The sequence below is a fragment of the Erinaceus europaeus genome, chromosome 3, assembly GCF_950295315.1.
Source record: "Erinaceus europaeus chromosome 3, mEriEur2.1, whole genome shotgun sequence".
Classification (NCBI taxonomy): domain Eukaryota; kingdom Metazoa; phylum Chordata; class Mammalia; order Eulipotyphla; family Erinaceidae; genus Erinaceus; species Erinaceus europaeus.
This window is the reverse complement of record NC_080164.1, coordinates 18,912,456-18,931,973: the sequence shown is the minus strand read 5'-3', so window position 1 is coordinate 18,931,973 and position 19,518 is coordinate 18,912,456. Positions and strand designations below refer to the sequence as shown.

At 43.6% G+C, this 19,518-nt stretch overlaps 1 protein-coding gene across 7 annotated transcripts in view; it reads right to left on the bottom strand.

Moving 5' to 3' along the window:
- The window catches only part of LOC132537450 (phospholipase B1, membrane-associated-like), a 100,042-nt gene that overhangs the window by 59,433 nt on the left and 21,091 nt on the right, over window positions 1–19,518 (bottom strand). For all 7 annotated transcript variants that reach the window (XR_009548881.1, XM_060186794.1, XM_060186796.1 and 4 more), the window contains 10 exons: window positions 18,921–18,983; window positions 18,012–18,091; window positions 15,336–15,411; window positions 13,395–13,499; window positions 12,394–12,450; window positions 11,831–11,902; window positions 7,378–7,452; window positions 5,153–5,216; window positions 2,733–2,791; window positions 620–693 (listed from right to left, as the gene is read on the bottom strand). Coding sequence is in view for 6 of the 7 variants with exons in the window: in XM_060186794.1 (XP_060042777.1) it covers window positions 620–693; window positions 2,733–2,791; window positions 5,153–5,216; window positions 7,378–7,452; window positions 11,831–11,902; window positions 12,394–12,450; window positions 13,395–13,499; window positions 15,336–15,411; window positions 18,012–18,091; window positions 18,921–18,983 (725 nt within the window). In the remaining variant the exon portion in view is untranslated. The remainder of the gene's footprint in view (window positions 1–619; window positions 694–2,732; window positions 2,792–5,152; window positions 5,217–7,377; window positions 7,453–11,830; window positions 11,903–12,393; window positions 12,451–13,394; window positions 13,500–15,335; window positions 15,412–18,011; window positions 18,092–18,920; window positions 18,984–19,518) is intronic.

Below are 19,518 nucleotides of genomic sequence, written 5' to 3'. Positions count from 1 at the left end.
CCCGGTTTGAGCCCCTGGCTGGAGGCCCCGGCTCCCCACCTGCAAGGCAGTCACTTCACAAGCGGTGAAGCAAGTCTGCAGGTGTCTATCTTCCTCTCCTCCTCTCGATTTCTCTCTGTCCTAACAACAATGACAGCAATGACAACAACAATAATAACAACAATAAACAACAAGGGCAACAAAGGGGAAAAACGGCCTCCAGGAGCAGTGGATTTGTAGTGCAGGCAATAACCCTGGAGGCAAAAAAAGAAAGAAAGAAAGAAAGAAAGAAAGAAAGAAAGAAAGAAAGAAAGAAAGAAAGAAAGAAAGAAAGAAAAGCACTAGCTGGTTGGTCCCTCTGCTTATGGTATCATTTTCTTTGTTAATGCAATTTATTTAATGAGAGAAAAAGATAGATATATTGATAGATAGACAGACAAACAGAGAGATACCAGAGCACTGCCAAGCTCTGGCTTATGGTGTTATGGGGATTGACTCTGGGACTTTGGAACACCAGGCCTGAAAGTCTTTTTGCATAACCATTATGTGTCTCTCTCCCCACCCCACCCCTCCTTCCCCGTATCAATTTCTATGATGTTCAATGAAGGAGTCTTCAGGATCTGGCCTCCTCCTTACTCACCTCCATGACAGGCCTCGAAACTCAACCAAGATATCCAAGGGGTTTCTCTGTCCAGCTCCAGCCCCATTTGCTGCCTGAAAAAACAAACAAACAAACAAACAAAAAGCTGTGTGTCTTTATCTGCCCGCCAGAGGCCAATGCCCTGGTGCTGACTGGCAGGATGCCTGAGCAATCTCTAGAACTCCTGGCCTTTTTAAGGGTGAGTAAGAACCCACCTGGGGGTCGGAGTAATTTCCACAGCTCAACCTCACCCTAGGAATTCCTGTGTGCACTGAGGCTGGAGGACATGAGGCTCTGAAAACCAGATGGCAGTGTCCTCTTTTTCCAAAAGGCCTTATTTTCCAGGAGTATGGACTGACCTGTCAATGCCCATGTTCAGCAGGGAAGCAATTACAGAAGCCAGACCTTCCACCTTCTGCAACCCACAATGGCCTTGGGTCCATACTCCCAGAGGGTTAAAGAATAGGAAAGCTATCAGGGAAGAGGATGGGATATGGAGATCTGGTGGTAGGAATTGTGTGGAGTTGTACCCCTCCTATCCTACAGTTCTGTTAATGTCTCCCTTTTAAAATAAATAAATAAATAAAAGGCCTTGTTTTCCTCCTTTATTCAAAGATGTGAGACATGTCATGAAAGGAAACCTACTGAAGTCCATTTATTTCACTTTATCTAACCTGTGTACAACAACAACAACAAACTAGGTAGCTAGTAATAAACTGGAATGCCTTGGGTATGTATACCTTTCTGTGGAAGAAATAATAATAGGATCTATTTTTTTAATGAAGTGCCAGGGACTCAACCCAAGGTCTTACACATAGGTAATACTACTACTGAGCCAATATTTTCATCATTATTATTATTTTAGAGAAAAAAAGGGAAGGGAAGGGAAAGGAAGGAGAGGGAGGTAAATTCAGACTTGGAGCTGTGACTCATGTGGCTGGGGGCACTTATTTCACCTCCCCAGCCTCATCATCTTACTCACTACATTTAAGGAGGCTGGTATGTCTCAGGGTTTTGTGAAGGATATTGATAGCCTCTGTAGACAGCTCATAGATGAGAAAACTATCAGTTGACCCTTGGGGAAGATTAGCTGGTGGTCCTAAATTCTACTAACCTACTGATCAGCAGCCGAGTCATTCTTTAAGGACTGGTATTGAATGGCAAGTGGCATCTGAGACTCTCCGATGCCCCCACCCAGACCCACACATGCCCAGTTTCTTTAGCGATTCAATTTGCTTTTCCTTGATAGTTTCTCTGTGGGCTATGGGGTGGTGCTGAACAAAGGTGTTTGAGGTAGGGTTGTCTTCTGGGGTCCGATGCAATTTTCACTTGAAAAGAATTTCAAGAGAATACACGTGACAGATGTGCAGTTTCTAAATTTGTTCTTTTTTTTTTTTTTAAAAAGAAAAGTTCTTTATTGGAGGATTAGTGGTTGACAGTCAGCAGTAAAATACAGTAGTTTGTACATGCATTACATTTCCACATAACAATACAACCCCCACTAGGACTTCCTATGCCATCATGTTCCAGGACCTCAACCCTCCCCCCCTACATCTCAAAGTCTTTTTCTTTGGTGCAATATACCAACTCTAGTTCAAGTTTTGTTCAGTGTTTTCCCTTCTGATTTGGTTTTTCAACTTTTGTCTATGAGTGAGATCATTAGTCCCAAACAAGTACTACCATCTCTTTCACTGACTCCTGTTCTCTCCCTACCTCCGCTCATCTTCCTCCTCTCCTTGCAATCTTCTTTTAGCTTCCCCTAACCACCACTCTTCCCTCTCCAAGCTAAACAAAACCTGCTATGCCACAGATGACAGACCTGGTCCATCTTTGCCCCATCATTGAGGGATTGAATCACTTCTATCACAGAGAATCCCCACTTCATGTGTTCTCCTCTATGCCAAGGTCACAAGAAGATACAGAAAGTTGGAATGGAGGTGGGAAAAACCACACTGGGCAAAGAATGGTAGGTAGGGATGGTGGAGAGGGACTGGAAGCTGGAACACAGATGGCCATCTTTCAGAGCCAGGAGGGAGATTTTTCCTCTCTGGGGTTTCACCTCAACCTAGAGCTTCCCTCCTGCCCCTTTCTTCTGTGGTTGAGAGGAACTCACCGTGAGAGAGTCGCCCAGGGCCGCGATGACCTTGATGTCAGCTGGCTTCAGCCTGTGGACTGGGAGGACATAAGGGGAGTGAATGGCAGATGAAGGTTGAGGTCTCCCCAAGAATAAACGAAGGTCTTTCAGGAGGACAGGGAGTGTATTTTCAATAGCAATTTACTTTGGACAAAGCGATTCATAGCTTCCATGTTGTTGTGAGCCTCCCCCCACACACACACACACATACCCTTGGGGTATCAGAACCCTGTCTGGAGAGTAGATTTGTGTTGCTTGGGGGAATTGGAGGGTGTGGGGTGACACCCAGTGCCACAGATGAGCAGTGCTCCTCAGGACATCAGACAGTCCCTGCTAATAGGGTTTCAGAGTGAGGAAGGAACTGTAAAGATTTAGCAGTTTCCAGGGGCCAAGAGGTGGCGCATCTGGTTGAGCGCCCGTGTTACAGTGTGCAAGGACCCAGGTTTGAGCCCTTGGTCTCCACCCACAGGGGGAAAGCTTCACAAGTGGTGAAGCAGGGCTGCAGCTCTGTCTCTCTCCTTCTCTATCACCCCCTTCCCTCTCAACTTCTGACTGTCTCTATCCAGCAAATAAATAAAGACAAAAATATTTTTTAAAAGATTTAGCAATTTCCTAATCTAATAGAGGATAAAATATCTTTATTATAAAAATCTGGTTCAGTTTCTCTCAATAAGAGTAATGCCTTTACACTGCCATATTTTTGAATTCTTATTATTTTTATCCTAACCCTAACCTCCATATTTTAAAGAATTAAAATGATCTAGTCAACAATTAAGTGATATTTAGCAGATTTATTATGTACTATCTCTTTCTAGCTTTGAAACCTTTTCAATACCCCCAAAGTAGATTCAAATCCAGTGTATCCCAATTCTCCCCACTCCCCTCTTTCTGGTCTCTGGAAGCCACTAGTCAATTTCCCATCTATATATTTTGTTGATTCTGGATTTGTAATAAATAAAATCTGACTATATGTGACCTGTGCCTCTGGCTTCTTTCATGTTGCAAAATACTTTCATGAGTTGCCCACATTTGCTTCATTCCTTTTCCATTTTATGGTTAAACCACTTTATTTTTAAATTTTATTTATTACATATTAGAAGGTGGGTCTCAAGCTGCTAAAAATGATAAAATCATCTCTGTTGACCCATCTTGGATGAGACTTGAAAGAATGATAATAAATGAGATAAGCCCCCCAAAAGGACAAATAACACATGATCTTGTGTTTAAGTATAATTTAAGAAACAAGGAAAGAAGGGAAAACATGGGGTGAAACTCAGGCTGGGTGTGGTATATTACACTAAAGCAAAGGACTTCTGGGGAGGGAAAGACAAGAGGGGCTTGCAGACTCAGTGCATGATGGTAGCAAAGGGCTTAAGTTGGTGGGGTGAGTGGTGTGCAAGTACCTATCATGTGGAGATAAGAAACTGTACCCAGGTGTCAACCACCCTGTAAGCAATGTTTTACCAATAGAATGATTTTTAAATTAAAGCAGAAGAAACATACCTATAACAGAAAAAATAAAAGAGGGTTAACTTCACACGAGAAAGAAAGGAGGAAGGGAGAAAGATTGATGTGGGTCAAATTTTTGCTAAACTTGTGAAACAGAATGTCCAATGCCTTGAAAGAAACTGAAAAACGCATCATCCACTCACCATGATTCCTATAGTGTGTGTGTATGTGTGTGTGTGAGAGAGAGAGAGAGCCAGAGAGAGAGAGAGAGAGAGAGAGAGAGGAGAGAGAGAGGGAAAGCTATTGCCAGAGGCCCTCCAAACTATGATAAAATAGCATGAATTACAACAGAGTACAGATTAAGACAATTATTAGCTACACAACAAAAGGAAAAGGAGCATTTTGAAGCTTTATCTTGAATAACCCAACAATTTAAACCAGATAGAATCATAAACCAATAAACCAATTTTCTCTCAGTTGTCAGCCAGGGCTGCCAAGCCCATTGCTCTCTGGTTTGGAAGATTTATGGAAAGACTTATCCCGTGGTGATAAATGCTGGCACAGGGTTAGAAACATGTTTCTGTCTACCAAGTGTGAGTGTGAATGTATGTGAAAAGTACATGCCTTGCATGTGTTAGAAGCTCTAGAGTTTATCAAGCTGAGTGAAAGGCTAGCGTACCATTTATGCCCGGTAGATGCTTCCGGACCACTGAGTCATTATCATCTTTCAGTTAAATAATAATTACTCACGACTTCACAAAGTTACACACTGTCCTCACAAGTCCCGCACTGTGCTAGCTGAACTATTTCCCCAGCTGTTCTCTATCATCCTTGTAGCCTTTTTGAGTGTATCTCAGATGGTGTGTGAAGTCGTGGTCACCTCAAGCCTTCTGCATTGGATGGTGTCATGTCTCCCAGGAATTAAACAAGCATTTGACTCATGTTTGTACCTGATGTGGGAACTGTGCTGGAGGGGTTCTTGTCTGGACACTGGAGTTGTACTCCTTGCACTTGCTGAAATGAGACACACAATAATGAGAGGAAATGGACATTGCAGTGTCAGAAATTAGATCAGAGTCATGGGCCTCTATTTTGAAAAAATACTATATTAAATGGAAACTTTAAGTGTTCTATAAAATTTCTCCCTCACACGTTCTCTCCCGACTGACATTCTACGTCTTTTTTCCAAATGCTTTTTCCAAATGCCCCCTCACTGCCAGTCTGTTTCTGTCTGACTTTTAGATCTGTCATTTCTTGCCTGCAAAGGTACAGTGTTAATAGCAACACCACTTTAGGTGTCACGGACTTCCTCCCCAGCCTCTGAATCCATTCAGAGTAGCCTCCACTTACCTCTCTTTTCTCCCTCTTTCCCCCGTGCCCCGCATAATTTAATAAATGACCTGCATGCTCAGTGAAAACCAAGAGACTCTCTGTTTTATTGTGTCCCTTGGGACTGGAATAGTGCACAGCAGATGCTCAGTGAGGATTTGTCTGCATGTTCACACCAACAGAAAGCCCACCCTCCTTCGTATAACTCAGGAGGTTCCCTAGCAGTTATATTGATCTGTTTACTTATCTATATTTATTTATTTACTTTGCCTCCAGGCTTATTGCTGGGGCTTGGTGCCTGTATTATGAATCCACTGCTCCTGTGGCCTTTTTTTTTTTGGTAGGAAAGAGAGAAATTGAGAACGTGGGGGAGATAGAAAGGGGAAGAGAAAGACAGGCTCCTACAGACCAGCTTCACTGCTTGCGAAGCGATCCCCCTGCAGGTGGGGAGCCAGGGGCTGGAACCAGGATCCTTGTGTGGGTCCTTACACTTTGTACTATGTGCACTTAACCCGGTGCACCGCTGCCCCACCCCACTCCCCAACAGTTTACACCTGTCCTACACCCAGTTCTCAGTGCTCGCCATACCTCGGTGCTGCAACCCAAACCCTTGGCTCATCCTCACTCCCTGCCTCCCGTGTCCTCACAAGTCCCTCTACCCAGCTCAGTCTTAGTCATCTTTGAAGGTTACAGTCATGAAGTCCCTTTGGGAAACCTCTGCTCACGCATGTCTGTAGGCTGCTCTTCCTCTGTGTTCTCTGAGTACCCACCCATTGGGGGCCAGGCTGTGGTGCATCTGACTGAGTGCAAGGATCTGGGGTCAAGCTCTCCGTCCCCACTAGAAGGGGGAAAGCTCCATGACCAGTGAAGTAGAGCTGCAGCTGTCTTTCTTTCTCTTCCTCTCTATCCATCTTGATTTATTTATGTCTCTATCTAATAAAATAAAAATAAATATTAAAGAAATACCCACTCATCGAGGGTCTCATCACAACATATTACATTAGCATTTTCCAGATGAAAAATGGAACAAACGCGGCACAGAGCAGTTCACTTCTTTGTCCCATAACACAGAGTCAGTGTATGGAAGCAACTGAATTGAATCCAGAGCAGTGAAACGAGTGGCTAAATCAGAGAGGTCTTTCCTACTGTATCTTGTGTGTGTTAGAGTGAAACTCCAATTTCAGTGTCGCATCTGAAACATTGCTTGGAGGTAGTCTCTCCCTCTTTTATAGAACAGGGAGGGCAGGAGTGGGCGGTGGGATCAACCTTGTCTCAACTCCCATCAGTCCCCAGTCCTCTGAGGGGTTCTAAATGCTTCTTGGATCTCAGGGGAGTGAACAGTTCCCTGTTTCAGTTGACAGAGAGTATCAGAAAGAGACTTCTGAAGTAAGTGAGGCGGGACTGAGGAGAGGATCTGAAGCAGCCCAGAGCAAGTGTGGGCTGACTTCTGAGACTTCCAGGTGTCCAGCGTCTGCTCTCAGACTTCCCTACATTTCTCTGCCTTTTCGTAACTACTCTTCAGATTCAGTCACCAGAGGACTTTAAAAGGATTTGCCAGATATCTGAGGAGAACTTTAAAACTCTTGTCCTACATCAAAATCCACATGAAGCAGGCTTCATAGAGTGCTCTGACACAGACAGGGAAGTCGTGGTATTGTCCAAAGAAAAAACTGCTCCACGGACCCTGGGGACAGCCATATCTCAAACTCTTCTCCCTTTCTAGCCTGCCCACAGAGATCCAGAACATAATAGCCCATGTGGAAGGGAAGCTTCCAGAGTCTCAAAAGGGGTACAACCCTTGGTATATTTGGTTTGTTTACATTTTTTAATCACAGAAAAACATTACCTTAAGCATTTCAGGAAATGTCTGCCAATGGGGCTGGGAGTTGCTGTTCTGGAAGGTAAATAGGTAGGGACTCTCCTGTAGCAACAAAGCAATGTGTTACAACAATGAACCAAAAATTAGTATCTTTGGTTAGCCAAACTGACTCAAATTTTCCCAGAACTATGGTGGTTATTTTTGGAGGTATGGAGTTACCGAATCTTGGTGGTGGGGACAGTGTGGAACTATACATATGTAATTTTAAATGCTGTAAGCAAGCCACTACTAAATCACTAGTAAAAGTGTAACTTGATATAATTGCCACACACACACACACACACACACACACACACACACACACACACACAGTTGCTGAGCATTGCAAATTGAAAATTTCAAAGCAGAAATTAATTTCTTTTTTTTTCTTTTTTTGCCTCTAGGGTTATCACTAGGACTCAGTGCCTGCACTATGTATCCACTACCCCTGGAGGCTATTTTTCCCCTTTTGTTGTCCTTGTTGTCTATCGTTGTTGTTATTATTAGTTACTATTGCTGTAATTATTGTAGTACAGGACAGAGAGAAATTGAGAGAGGGGAGGGGAAGACAGAAAGGAAGAGAAAGATAGACACCTACAGACCTGCTTCACCACTTGTGAAGTGATCCCCCCTGCAGGTGGGGAGCCAGGGGCTCGAACCGGGATCCTTACACCAGTCCTTGCGCTTCGCGCCATGTGCGCTTAACTCACTGTGCTACTTACTGCCTGACCCCCAGAAATTAATTTCTTCAGCTACTTAATAGACAACACAGAGAAGAACTCTGCCCCCAGACCCCAGAATCCTTTACTTTGGTGTGATACATCAAACCCAGTCCAAGTTCTGCTTTGTGTTTCCCCTTCTCTTCTTATTTCTCAGCTTCTATGAGTGAGATCATACCATGGAATTTCATTTTTTAAGTGAGTGTTGGATATCAAACCAGGGTCTAGGATGCATATATTACCACTGACTTACCACTATAGCCCAATTCCTACCCCTATTTTTAGAATGAGAGATACAGTAAGAAATGGAAAGCAAAGTAGTATTCCACCATCAGAGTTTTCTTGGATGCTATCGAAGTGCCAGGGATCAAGCCTAGAGCTTCATGCGTGTAAGGGGGGTGTCCACCACTGAGTCCCATACCACCCCCAGCCAGAATACATGCAAAAACCATTCTCTGACCTTTCTTCTCTGTGCTGTTCATCAAGTACCTGAGGGAGCTCATTTCTTCCTCCCCTTCCCCTTCCCTTTCCTTTCCTTTTCACCTCCAGTCACTGAGGCTCGGTGCCAGCACTACATATCCACTGCTCCTGGTGACCATTTATTAAACTTTTCTTTTCTCTTTCTTTTTCTCTTTCCTTCTTTCTTTCTGTTTTATTGGGTAGGGCAGAGGGAAATTGAGAAGGGATGGGAGATAGAGGGAGAAAGATAGAAACATGCAGACCTGCTTCACCATTCAGGAAGCATCTGCGCTGCAGGCGGGTTATCAGGTGCCCAGATTTGGGTCTTTGCCTTTGTACAATGTTGCTTAACTGGGTTTGCCACTGCTCTGAAATTTCTTAGTTTCAAGATGAGGTGAAGAAGGTGGTTTTGTCATTTTTAATAAATAGTATTTCATTGTGTATTTTTTATTTTTAATTAGTGATTTAATACTGATTTATAAAATTACAAGATAACAGGGGTACAACTCCACACCATTCCCACCACCAGAGTCTTGAATTCCCCAGTCCCTCCACTGTAAGCTATAGAAGTTCTCCTAAGGTTGCAGATATAATTATTACTTCTACAACTACCTGTCTATATTTGTATAGATTTGCCCTTTTTTAAAATGTCTCATCTTCTCTTCCTTCCCAAATCACACATGCACCTATTACTACATCCAAATATCCCTCCCCTTTTCCTTTTTCCTCCTCTCTCTCCAGTTCCTGATGAAGTAGAGTTCAGAACCCTCTGGTCATCTTCCCCCTATCATTTCTCTCCCACTGGGAGTATAAATCAAAATTCTTTTTGGGGTGTAAAAAGTGGGAGTTGTGGCTTCTTTAATTGCTTTTCCACTGGACATGGGCATTGGCAGGTTGATTGCCAGCCTGTTTCTATCTTTCCCTAGTGGAGCAGGGCTCTGGAGAAGCGAGGTTTCAAGACACATTAGTGAGGCCATCTGCCCAGGGAATTCAGGATGGAATCATGATAGTGTCTGCAACTTGGTGGTTGAAAGGCATCAAGATATAAAGTGGGATAAAATGATTAGTGAACAAGAAAAAAAAGCAGAAACAAAGCAGATGAGAACAGGAATCTTACAGTGGAAAGAAGCTAGGAAGTACATTTTAGCCATGCTCCTAGGGACCCACAACCATTGTAGTTTTTGCTTGAGTTTAATAGCTAACATGTAGTTTGAAAAAATTGTTGTCTGAGAAGATGATATAAGAGAAGAGAAAAGGGCTAGAGAGTTGGATTAGGGCAGAGAGTAGCTTCCATTCTTACCACTGTGTATTTATACCAACATTTTCTAGGTCACTTATCTGTTGTAGGACACCCGGGTTGCTTCCAGGTTTGGGCTGTTAGAAATCATGCTGCTATGCACATAGGTATGCATATACACATCTTTTTGTACGGGTGTGTTTGGTTCTTTAGAATATATCCCCAGGAAAATTGCTGGGTCATAGGGTAGGTCCATTTCTAGCCTCTCAGAGTTCTCCAGACTGCTGTCCACAGAGGTTGGACCAACTGACATTCCCACCAGCAGTGCAGAAGGGTTCCATTGCTCCTGCAACTGCTCCAGCATTTGCTGCTGCTACCTTTTCTGATATATAACATTCTCAGAGGAGTGAAATGGTATCCATTGTTGTCTTTATTTGCATTTCTCTGGCAATCAATGACTTGGAGCATTTTTTCTTGTCTATTGGCCTCTTGGATCTCTTTTTTGGAATATATATTGCTGGGTAGAAGCAGAGAGAAATTGAGAGGGGAGGGAAAGATAGAAGGGAGAGAGAGACAGAGAGATAACTGCAGTCCTGCTTCACCATTTGTGAAGCTTTCCCCCTGCAGGGGAGGACCCAGGGCTTGAACCTGGGTCCTTGTGCTCTATAATGTGAGCACTTAACCAGGTGTGCCACCACCTGGCCTCTTTAGACATTATTCTGCTCATAGCTTCTCCTCCTTTTTGCTTGCTTGCTTGTTTGTTTTCTTTCTGAGCTTGGTGAGCTCTTTGTATATTTTGGTCATTTGCCTTTTGTCTGATGTATGGTATATAAAGATCTTCTCCCATTCTGTAAGGAATGTCTTTGTTTGGGGGCATGGCTCCTTTTACTGTGCAGAAGCTTTTCAATTTGATGTAGTCCCACTGGTTTATTTTTGTTTTTGTATTCCTTGCAATTGGATCAGAACCATTGAGGAAGCCTATAAAACTTAGATGGAAAAGAGTCCTGCCAATATTTTCCTCTAAGTATTTTATAGTTTTTGGTCTAGCATCCTAGTCCTTGATCCATTTGGAGTTTACTTTTGTGTGTGGTGAAATGTTATGGCTCAATTTCATTCTTTTACATGTTTCAACCCAGTTTTCCCAGCACTTTTTGTTGAAAAGACACTTCTTTCTCTATTTAGTACTTTTGGCCCCCTTGTCAAAACTTAGATGTCCACTGGTAAGGGAGATTCAGCAACTCTTTACCTTTACCCAAGAATTTACCAGGAAAAGCAACATATTTCTTTTTTTTAATTTTTTTTATTATAATCTTTGATAGAAAGCCATGAATGGAGAGGAAGGGGTATATAGAGAGGGGAAGAGACAGAGAGACACCTGAAACACTGCTTCAGCACTTGTGAATCTTTCCCCTGCAGGTGGGGACCAGGGGGTTGAGCCTGGGTCTTTGGGCACTGTCATGTGTGCACTTAACCAGGCGTGCCACCACCCGGCCCCAAGTAACATATTTCTATAAGGACTTCCTGGTAGTCTAAGTATAGAGAAAAAAATAACATATGGTAAAAGAGGAATTTAGGTAGATCTTATGGCCAAGTAATAAAAAAAAAATTTATAAAAACCACCTTGCCAATTCATTGAGAAAACAAAAAAACTGAGTAGCATTAAGTGGCCAATTTCTCATTTATGCACTCAGTGATATTAATTATTTATCTAGCATATATCAGGAACATATCTGTGCTCTCATCTCAGCATCTGGAGTTTCTGGACTAGAAGGGCTGGAGTTTTCTTGCTATGCCCTCCACTAGTGTAGAAGGGATTCAATTCTGCCACACACTCTCTTGGCCCAGTTATAAAACTCAAGTCTACCTAGTATTCAAAGCTGTGCCCAGGTCCATAAGAACAGACACAAGATTTTCAACAGATCAATGTCTCATCCAGTGTAGGTCTTAATTTATAGAAAACCCTCTTGGAGATCCATCTTTGCCCATTTAATAACATTCTAGTCCCTGAACCCTCATTCCTGCCTACCTGAGGGGGACAGCTGATGGAGGTCCTCTCCACTGCACTGAGTGGCTTCTCCTTACGTCCTGCTGGCTCCATCTGAAAAAGAAACTGACTGTTAAAACAGAAAAGTCTTGTGTGCTGGCAGCATTACTGGGCACCTCTAAGAAAGACTCCTTAGTCCAGTTTCTCAGAGATTTCCCTGGCTTTGGAATACATAGGAATTACATATTTTCCAGCCCCTACCTCAGACGTACACCATCAACAATCTGAGAGTGGGGATGTCCAGTTCTCTACACTTTAAGAAACCTTCCACAGAATTCTATTGCACGTACTACATGAGGAATCACTGGTTTGGAGATGTAAACACCCTCACCCAGTTCCTGCTCACTTTGTCCCTTTCAAGTAATAAAGACTATTTTTTAAATGATTATAGCTTTATTCTAGGAGGAAAATTGATGTATGATGGTCCAGGACAGGGGAGATCTGAAGTCCTGGTCCCTTGTCCCTGATTATCCTCAAGGCCCTTCTACAGGCCCCTCCAGCCCCCACTGACACAGGGAACCTTCCAGGGCCCCTCCACTACTCACCATGCTGTTCCAGAGATGCAAGGCCATTACAGTGGGATCCCACAGAAGAGGTTCCTTCTGAAAGAGAAGCAGAAAAGAGTGCTGCAGGTATCTCAGAGATGTCAAAAAAGGGAAAACAAAGAGGGTGAATGTCTGACACCAGTAGGAATGTACTCTTCTCAGATAGGCATGAAAAGATTTCACTGAGTGCCTACAACCTCTGTTTAAAACATTTATTTATTTTCCTAACTATTTTGTTTAGTTTAATGATAGAGATATGTTGGGAATATTTCCCAAGGGAAGCTGGGCCAAGGAGGTGTGGTTAGCTCTTGTCATGAGCATATGACAGGTGCTAGACACAGGACATAAATTCACAAGGGGTTATAAGTATAGAAGGCTATTTCAACAAGCATCTGACAGGAGTTCGTTCCTTTCACATGCTTCTGACTTTCAATTCCTGCCCTTGTGGTTGGCTCCTGGCACATGGTTATTGTAGCCGAACAATAGTTGTACCCAATAAACCTGCCATTGTTATAAACCACAACAAAAGCACACAGAAGATTTTTACAGTAGAGATACAGAGAGAAAGCTATAAAGAGATGGAGTGGGGGAGAGAGGCAGAGAGAGAGGGAGAGGTAGCAAAAGAGAAAGAGAAGAAGAGAGAGGGCAGAGGGGAAAACAGAGACAAAGAATAGGTACAGAAAGGAGAGACACAACAGCATCATGGAACTCCCTTGATGCTGCACACGATACTTGGCACCAGGGCTCAAGTCCAAGGACTCCAGCATGATGAGGTGCACAGTGTATTTATTAGGTGAGCCATCTCTAGGCAGGCCTGGACCTTTCTCTTTAGCTCTGGACTGTCTAACCTCAAAGAATCTGTCTGCAGGTGCTATACAACCCAGTGGACAAATTGTTTCAAGAAGTATAAGAGAATTTATCAGTATTTCCCTGAGGCTGCAGAACTGAGTTCAGTGGAGTCAGCTGAGGTCAGAGAATGAGAGATGGTGGTTCATACTTACTGATGGAGGAGATAGGCTTGTTTTGATGAAGAAGGGCTGGTAAGTCAAGGCAAAGGACTCCTGCTGGTTGTACTTGCTGGAGAACAGGATTCGTTCCCAGGTTTCCTGAGGAAGGGAGCAGAGAGGTGTAGACTCAGGGGAACCATGGTCCTAAAGGGAGATGTCTACTTGATACGGCTCTAGATTAACAGAGTGACCTGAAATGGGTGAATTGGCTTAAGTCATAGGTAAATCATTCTTAGCACTCAGTTCCTAATAACTGACTTCATAAGGATCAGTTGGAATGTTAAAAACCGAATTAGCAAAGAATGAACACTGAGCAGAAACTCCTATCCCCCACTCAGTTCCTGCTTGCTGTTTGCAAGCCTCAGATCTGTTGTTAAGATTTTCTCTAGGAAAACACACGCGCGCGCACACACACACACACACACACACACACACACACACACACACTAGGGGGGATCCAGGAGACCAGATGAACTAATGTCCTCAACATCTTGACAGTTTGCCCTTGTTAGAAGGACTTCAACTACCAAAATTAAGAAGCAAATACATGGGATCTGAATTATTAAGGGAAAATTTTAAGCTTCTGCAGAAGAGTGTCAGCATATCAGAAATCCAGCAGGCAAGCACACCAGGTAGGAAGCCTCTCTGGCATTTCTCTCTAAGGCAGATTTGGAAACTGCAGCTTCTTCCACTTATTGGAGGCAAAGTCTCAGTCTTTAAGCGGCTAGCTGAGTAAAGAGGAGAGTGCAAGGGGTCGATGCAAGATCAGCCCCTCAGTCTTATTTGGGGGCCACATAACTGCTAGCCGCAACTCAAGCAGAACTGATTTCGCCTTCTCCTCAGGGCTCTGTGCCCGCCGGCATAACTGGGATGGAGAAACCTAAACCATCATTTGATAGCAAAGACTATATATATTGTTCCTCATACCCTTGGATCCACCTCTTGGTTTTCCAACCCCTTTTGTCTAAATATTTTCTGAGACAAGTAAGAATGCAGAAGTAGGTGAGCGCGCTTGGCTTTCTGTGGCACTAGGCTACATTTGGCTTCAGCAAGAACTGATCTCTGACCAGAGAGCTCTCAGAAGGCCCCTGAGGATTGTATCAACTGTTGTCTTTAGTCCAGTGCCATCTGAAGGTTCCCTCTGAGCTCATATACCAGAGCTCTTTGATGAACTAAACTAATTTTCCTCTCAAGGCTCAGCTTCAGGTAATCCCAGAGACAGACCTGAAATACTTTCTTTGGAAGTTCAAGAAATGCATTGTGACTGAATATATGCTAAGAACCCATGGTCTCTTCAAGAGTGACATTCTATAGGGAGATTTTCCCATTAATAACTCAAAATCATCTCATTTCTAGAGTGAGAGAATTGCCCCTGTGACTCCACACATAATTTTTTCTTAACTAAAAACCATGATGTTGACACAAGCAAGTAGGAGTCACACTTTGAGCTTTTTGCTGATAGGGACAGTGGTTTCCACTGAATTATCCATGTCTTCCCTTTGGGTCTCTCTCTAAGCTAGAAAGCACATTTTCCAGAGGCTGGAATTGTCCTGTGACTGTAGTCAGGGCTACAAGCCCAGACTGGGCAAAACCAGCTTATCTCTTACAAGGCATCGGTATAAGGCAGGGCAATAACCAAGAGCACTTCAGAGAGAACCTGTAGAGTTCTTCATGAATTTTTCCCTCAGTTACCACTACTGCTCCCCACCACCCCTCCCAGTGGCTACAAAGTCCATTTTACACTTAGGCATCTGAACCATTGTCAGGAAATAAACTGAGAGCAGTTGTCTTTTTCGTTCTTAACTCTTGGTTCACAATTCATTTGGAAAGGTTCTGGACTATCAAACATGCCCCTTAACTATTTCTCCCACCGCCATTCTTGTCCATGGATACCCACCCCTGTGAGCCAACAGCAAGTCTCCAGAGTGCACTCACCTGATAGGACCACTGTGTCACAGCCTCATACAGCGTGGTGCTCTGGATTTGGCACTTGCAGGTCTCTGTCTCTTGGCTGTGTGTGAAAATCATGCAGAAATGAGTGTGGGTGCAGTGGTGGGGCCACTCAGGATGCCCCTGGGGGAAGTGGGAACTGTGGGGACCTGGGTATGCTTTAGGCAGTGGGGAAAAAGAGGTTGAACATCTTAGAGAGTACAGGAAAAGGGAGGAAGCAAATTTTTGGAGAATCTAGGGTAAACTTGTACCAGAAGACAGCTTACCCAGCAGAATGCAAACCTTAGCTTGTGTGAGCCTTGAGTTCAAGCCCCTATACCACCTAACAACACCATCGATGACACCAGGAAGTTCCATGAATGGTAGAAAAGTGTTAATAATGTCTTCTCATTTTCTGTCTAAGTCTCCTCTCAAAAAAGTATAGAAAACTCAGTCCAGGAGTCACTTAATACACAAGGCCCTAAGTTCATTACAAACCACTGCATAGAAATACATAAAGTTTAGGGTGGGAGCTGGGTGGTGGCGCACCTTATTGAGTGCACATGCTACAGTGTGCAAGGACCCAGGTTTGAGCCCCCTGTCCCCACCTGCAGGGGAAAAGCTTTGCAAGTGGTGAGGCAGGGCTACAGGTGTCTCTGTCTCACTCCTTCTCTACCACCCCATTCCCCTTGATTTCTGACTGTCTGTATCCAATAAACAAATAAAGATAATAAATTTTTTTAAATAAAGGTTAGGGTGGAAAGAACTGTGGAGACCCAGTTCTCCTGTCTCTCCCTCCTCAGGGTTGGGTCAAGGAATGGAGACTACTTCTTCTCAATCTCCTCATGGTGAAGGGAAATTTAGTTAGGCAGGAAGATTCCATATTCCCTTATAACCATGATAGTATTCACTTTTTATTTTTAATTTTTTTTTGCCTCCAGGGTTATGGGGCTTGGTGCCTGCACTACGAATCCACTGCTCCTGGAGGCCTTTTTTTTCCCCATTTTTTGTTGCCCTTGTTGCTATTGCTGTTACTGCTTTGTTGTTGTTGGGTAGGACAGAGAGAAATCGAGAGAGGAGGGGAAGACAGAGAGGGGGAAAGAACAATAGACACTTGCAGACCTGCTTCACCGCTTGTGAAGCTAGCCCCTCTGCAAGTGGAGAGCTGGGGTCTCAAACTGGATCCTTACACTGGTCCTTGTGCTTTGCACCACGTGCGCTTAATCTGCTGTACTACTGCCCCATCCCCGACAGTATTCACTTTTCCCCTTTAATATACCACATTATCTTTCCTTAACCAACACCTTTCCCTGTGACGCACTAAGGAGTTCATCAACAATTCCATAGCTTTCATTTCCTTAGGCATAAAGTTCACCCCAGATTATCTCAATAATAATAATAATTTCTCTAGGATATTGTAACAGGACATAAGGTAATATTAAGAGATTTGAGTCTCCACTGAAAAATAAAATGGAAGTATCATTCATGCTAGCAGTTGAGGTGACAAAAGAATCAACCGAGTCCTTGCAATCAATAAGTCTAACACCCCAAAGAGGTCACTTACTAGTCTCCCTTGGACCCTTCCACCTCAACCTCAGGTATACTCTTCAAGTGTTTGAGAGATGGCTAACCAGTTAGAGCATGTGGGTTGTTGTATGTGAGACTGTAGGTTCAAGCCCTGGAGCCATATGGGAGCACATGGTGGGCACTGAGGGAACACCATGGAAGATGGAGTTGGTATATATATTATCTCTCCTCTCTATTTCCTCTCAATAAAATAAACAGTAAACAGGAAAATGGGAAATTGGGCCACTGAGGTAATTCAGTAGTATTAGAACATGCTCAAAATCCTGGGCTCATTTCTCAACAATGCATTAAATAAAATGAATTTTAAAAGTGTTAACTTGGGAAGATGTTAATTTCAGAGCTTTTAACTCTGTCATGCTCTCGGGCAGGCACCTCCTAAAATGTTCCTTGCATCAGTGGAAAAAGCATCATTGTCAGTGTCTAGCTTTCTGGGTGAGAAGTGACAGGTCTGAACTGTGGGTAACACAGTCATTGTTACCCACACCAGAACCCTGCCATAACCCATTCTCCCCCTACTCCGTGCACTGTCACCTTCAGAGCTCTGCTTTCCCTCAATTCTGCCTGTTCCTTTACCCAAACCCCCAACCTCTTAGAATTTATTCCAGTCAATTTTTTTTTCTAGATGGAAGACCAGAAATCTTATGATTTGAACTCAACAAGCTGAAATTCTATGAAAAAAAAAAGACTTCAGAAGTAAATGTGAATCAGATTCTGTGAGAATTAAATATTTTGAGGTTACATTTTTTTTTTCAGTTTCTAGAAGTAACAGTAGTTGGTTCATAGATGTTTGAGCAAAGCTGGCTTTGAAATCCTGAAATTATTCTGGGGGTAGGGTACCCAGACTATACCAACCAGATGAAATATTTCACCCTCTCTTTCAGTCCCCAAAAGGGCACTGGCAAGTGACTCTTGTCCAGTCTCACCCACCCACGACTCTCATGAGTATCTCATCTCAGACATTTAGTTCGTCCTTCCTCAATCTCTTCTTCCCTTTGCGTCTCCATCAAAGTAATAAAGTATGAGCGGGATGAATTCATGTGTCTGGTGTGTGACAGCCACTCATAAAATGCCAGTCCCAACTATTTCCCCTCTTACGTGGGCATAGTGTCCTCCAGCCAGGAAGAGGACTCCAGGAACATGGAGAGATCCACCAGGTTCACATAGGCTCTGGGGATCTAAGAAGAGAAAAAAGGCTACAAGAATTTACTAAGTCACCACCACCTTCTGAAGGCATCTTTGGAATTCCATCTTTGAACCTGGTTTGTGGCCTGGTTGAGCCTAATGAGTTTCTCATTAAATAAAATGGGACATCAGGTGTGGGGACATTCAGCTGGGATCAATTCAAAGCAGCAGGTCTTGTAACTAGTGTTTCAGAAATGCACCATTCACCATGTTTCACAGGGGACCTCCCTTCACAGTGTCGACAGGAATGCAGAACCTCCTCAAACAGAAAAGTTGCCTTTTAGATAGGGGGTAAAGGGGAAGCGACAACCAAAGAGCTTCGCTAGAGTCTCAGAGCATGCTGTGACCGGAAAGTCTGAAAGGTTCCTAAGGCCCCAACTGACTCACAGAGAGTTCCCAGTGGGAAACTATGTTCTAGATTGCTTCTAACTCCCCAGAAATCCTTTTCAGAAATAGCATTTCAAGAATCAATTCTTTTGTCATGTGTGAGGATGCAGGTTAAAGCCTGTGCCACCACAGAGGAGCATCACAGTCAGCACCAGGATCAGTTCTATGAGCAGTGGAGTGGCACTGTGGTGTCTCTCCTCTCTCTGTCACTGAAGTGCAATCACATATGTGTGAGGCCCTGGAGGCCTTCATTGTGTGATGAAAAGCCTGGTCTTTCCAGAACTTTCTTTTTTCCAATCTGGTGAGGTCATCTGAGGGTCAGCTAGTAGCAGCACTGCTGATCTGTAGAAGGAGGGGTTGCTGAAGGTTCCCCCTCCAGGAAGCTCCCAGCACAAGATCCCCCAGGACTGGGGGTTGGGGTGGGGACAACCTTACCTTCTGGTGCAAGTAGTCCAGGGTTTCGGAGAGCTTGATCATGGCATCCTGCACGAACCTTTGCTGAGAGAGGCAAAGTATGCTCAGCACCGGTGGGGATGGGGGACATGAACAAAGGATGGCCAGGTTCACAGCTGGCCTGTCTTTTCCCCGCCCCAAGTCCCATCCTCATCTGAAAATGATAGCAGCAAGGTCCAGATCAGACCCTCCCTCCCTACAAAGAAATATAGGTTCCATGAATCTACGAAGTATTTTCTGGCTTTCCAAACTTGCTAGCCACCAGGAAAAGCAAAATTCCTCCCAAATGTAATTTTCATGTCAGGAAAGGGAAAGTTAAAGGTAAGAGCAATTCTAGAGCTCCCAGCAAGGAGCCTGTTCCCAAAATCTGATAGAGTCAGCCACTTTAAAAATAGTTTTATTTACTTATTTATTTAGAACCAGAACATCATTCTGATACTTATGATCTAACACATGCAAGTATTGTGCTTTATCCAGTGAGCCACCTCCCTGTCCTCCAGAATAACTTTTATCCAGAGAAAATCAGAATTAAAGGTGGAACATAATAAACCCTAAATTTAAGGTCCCGGATGGTAATACA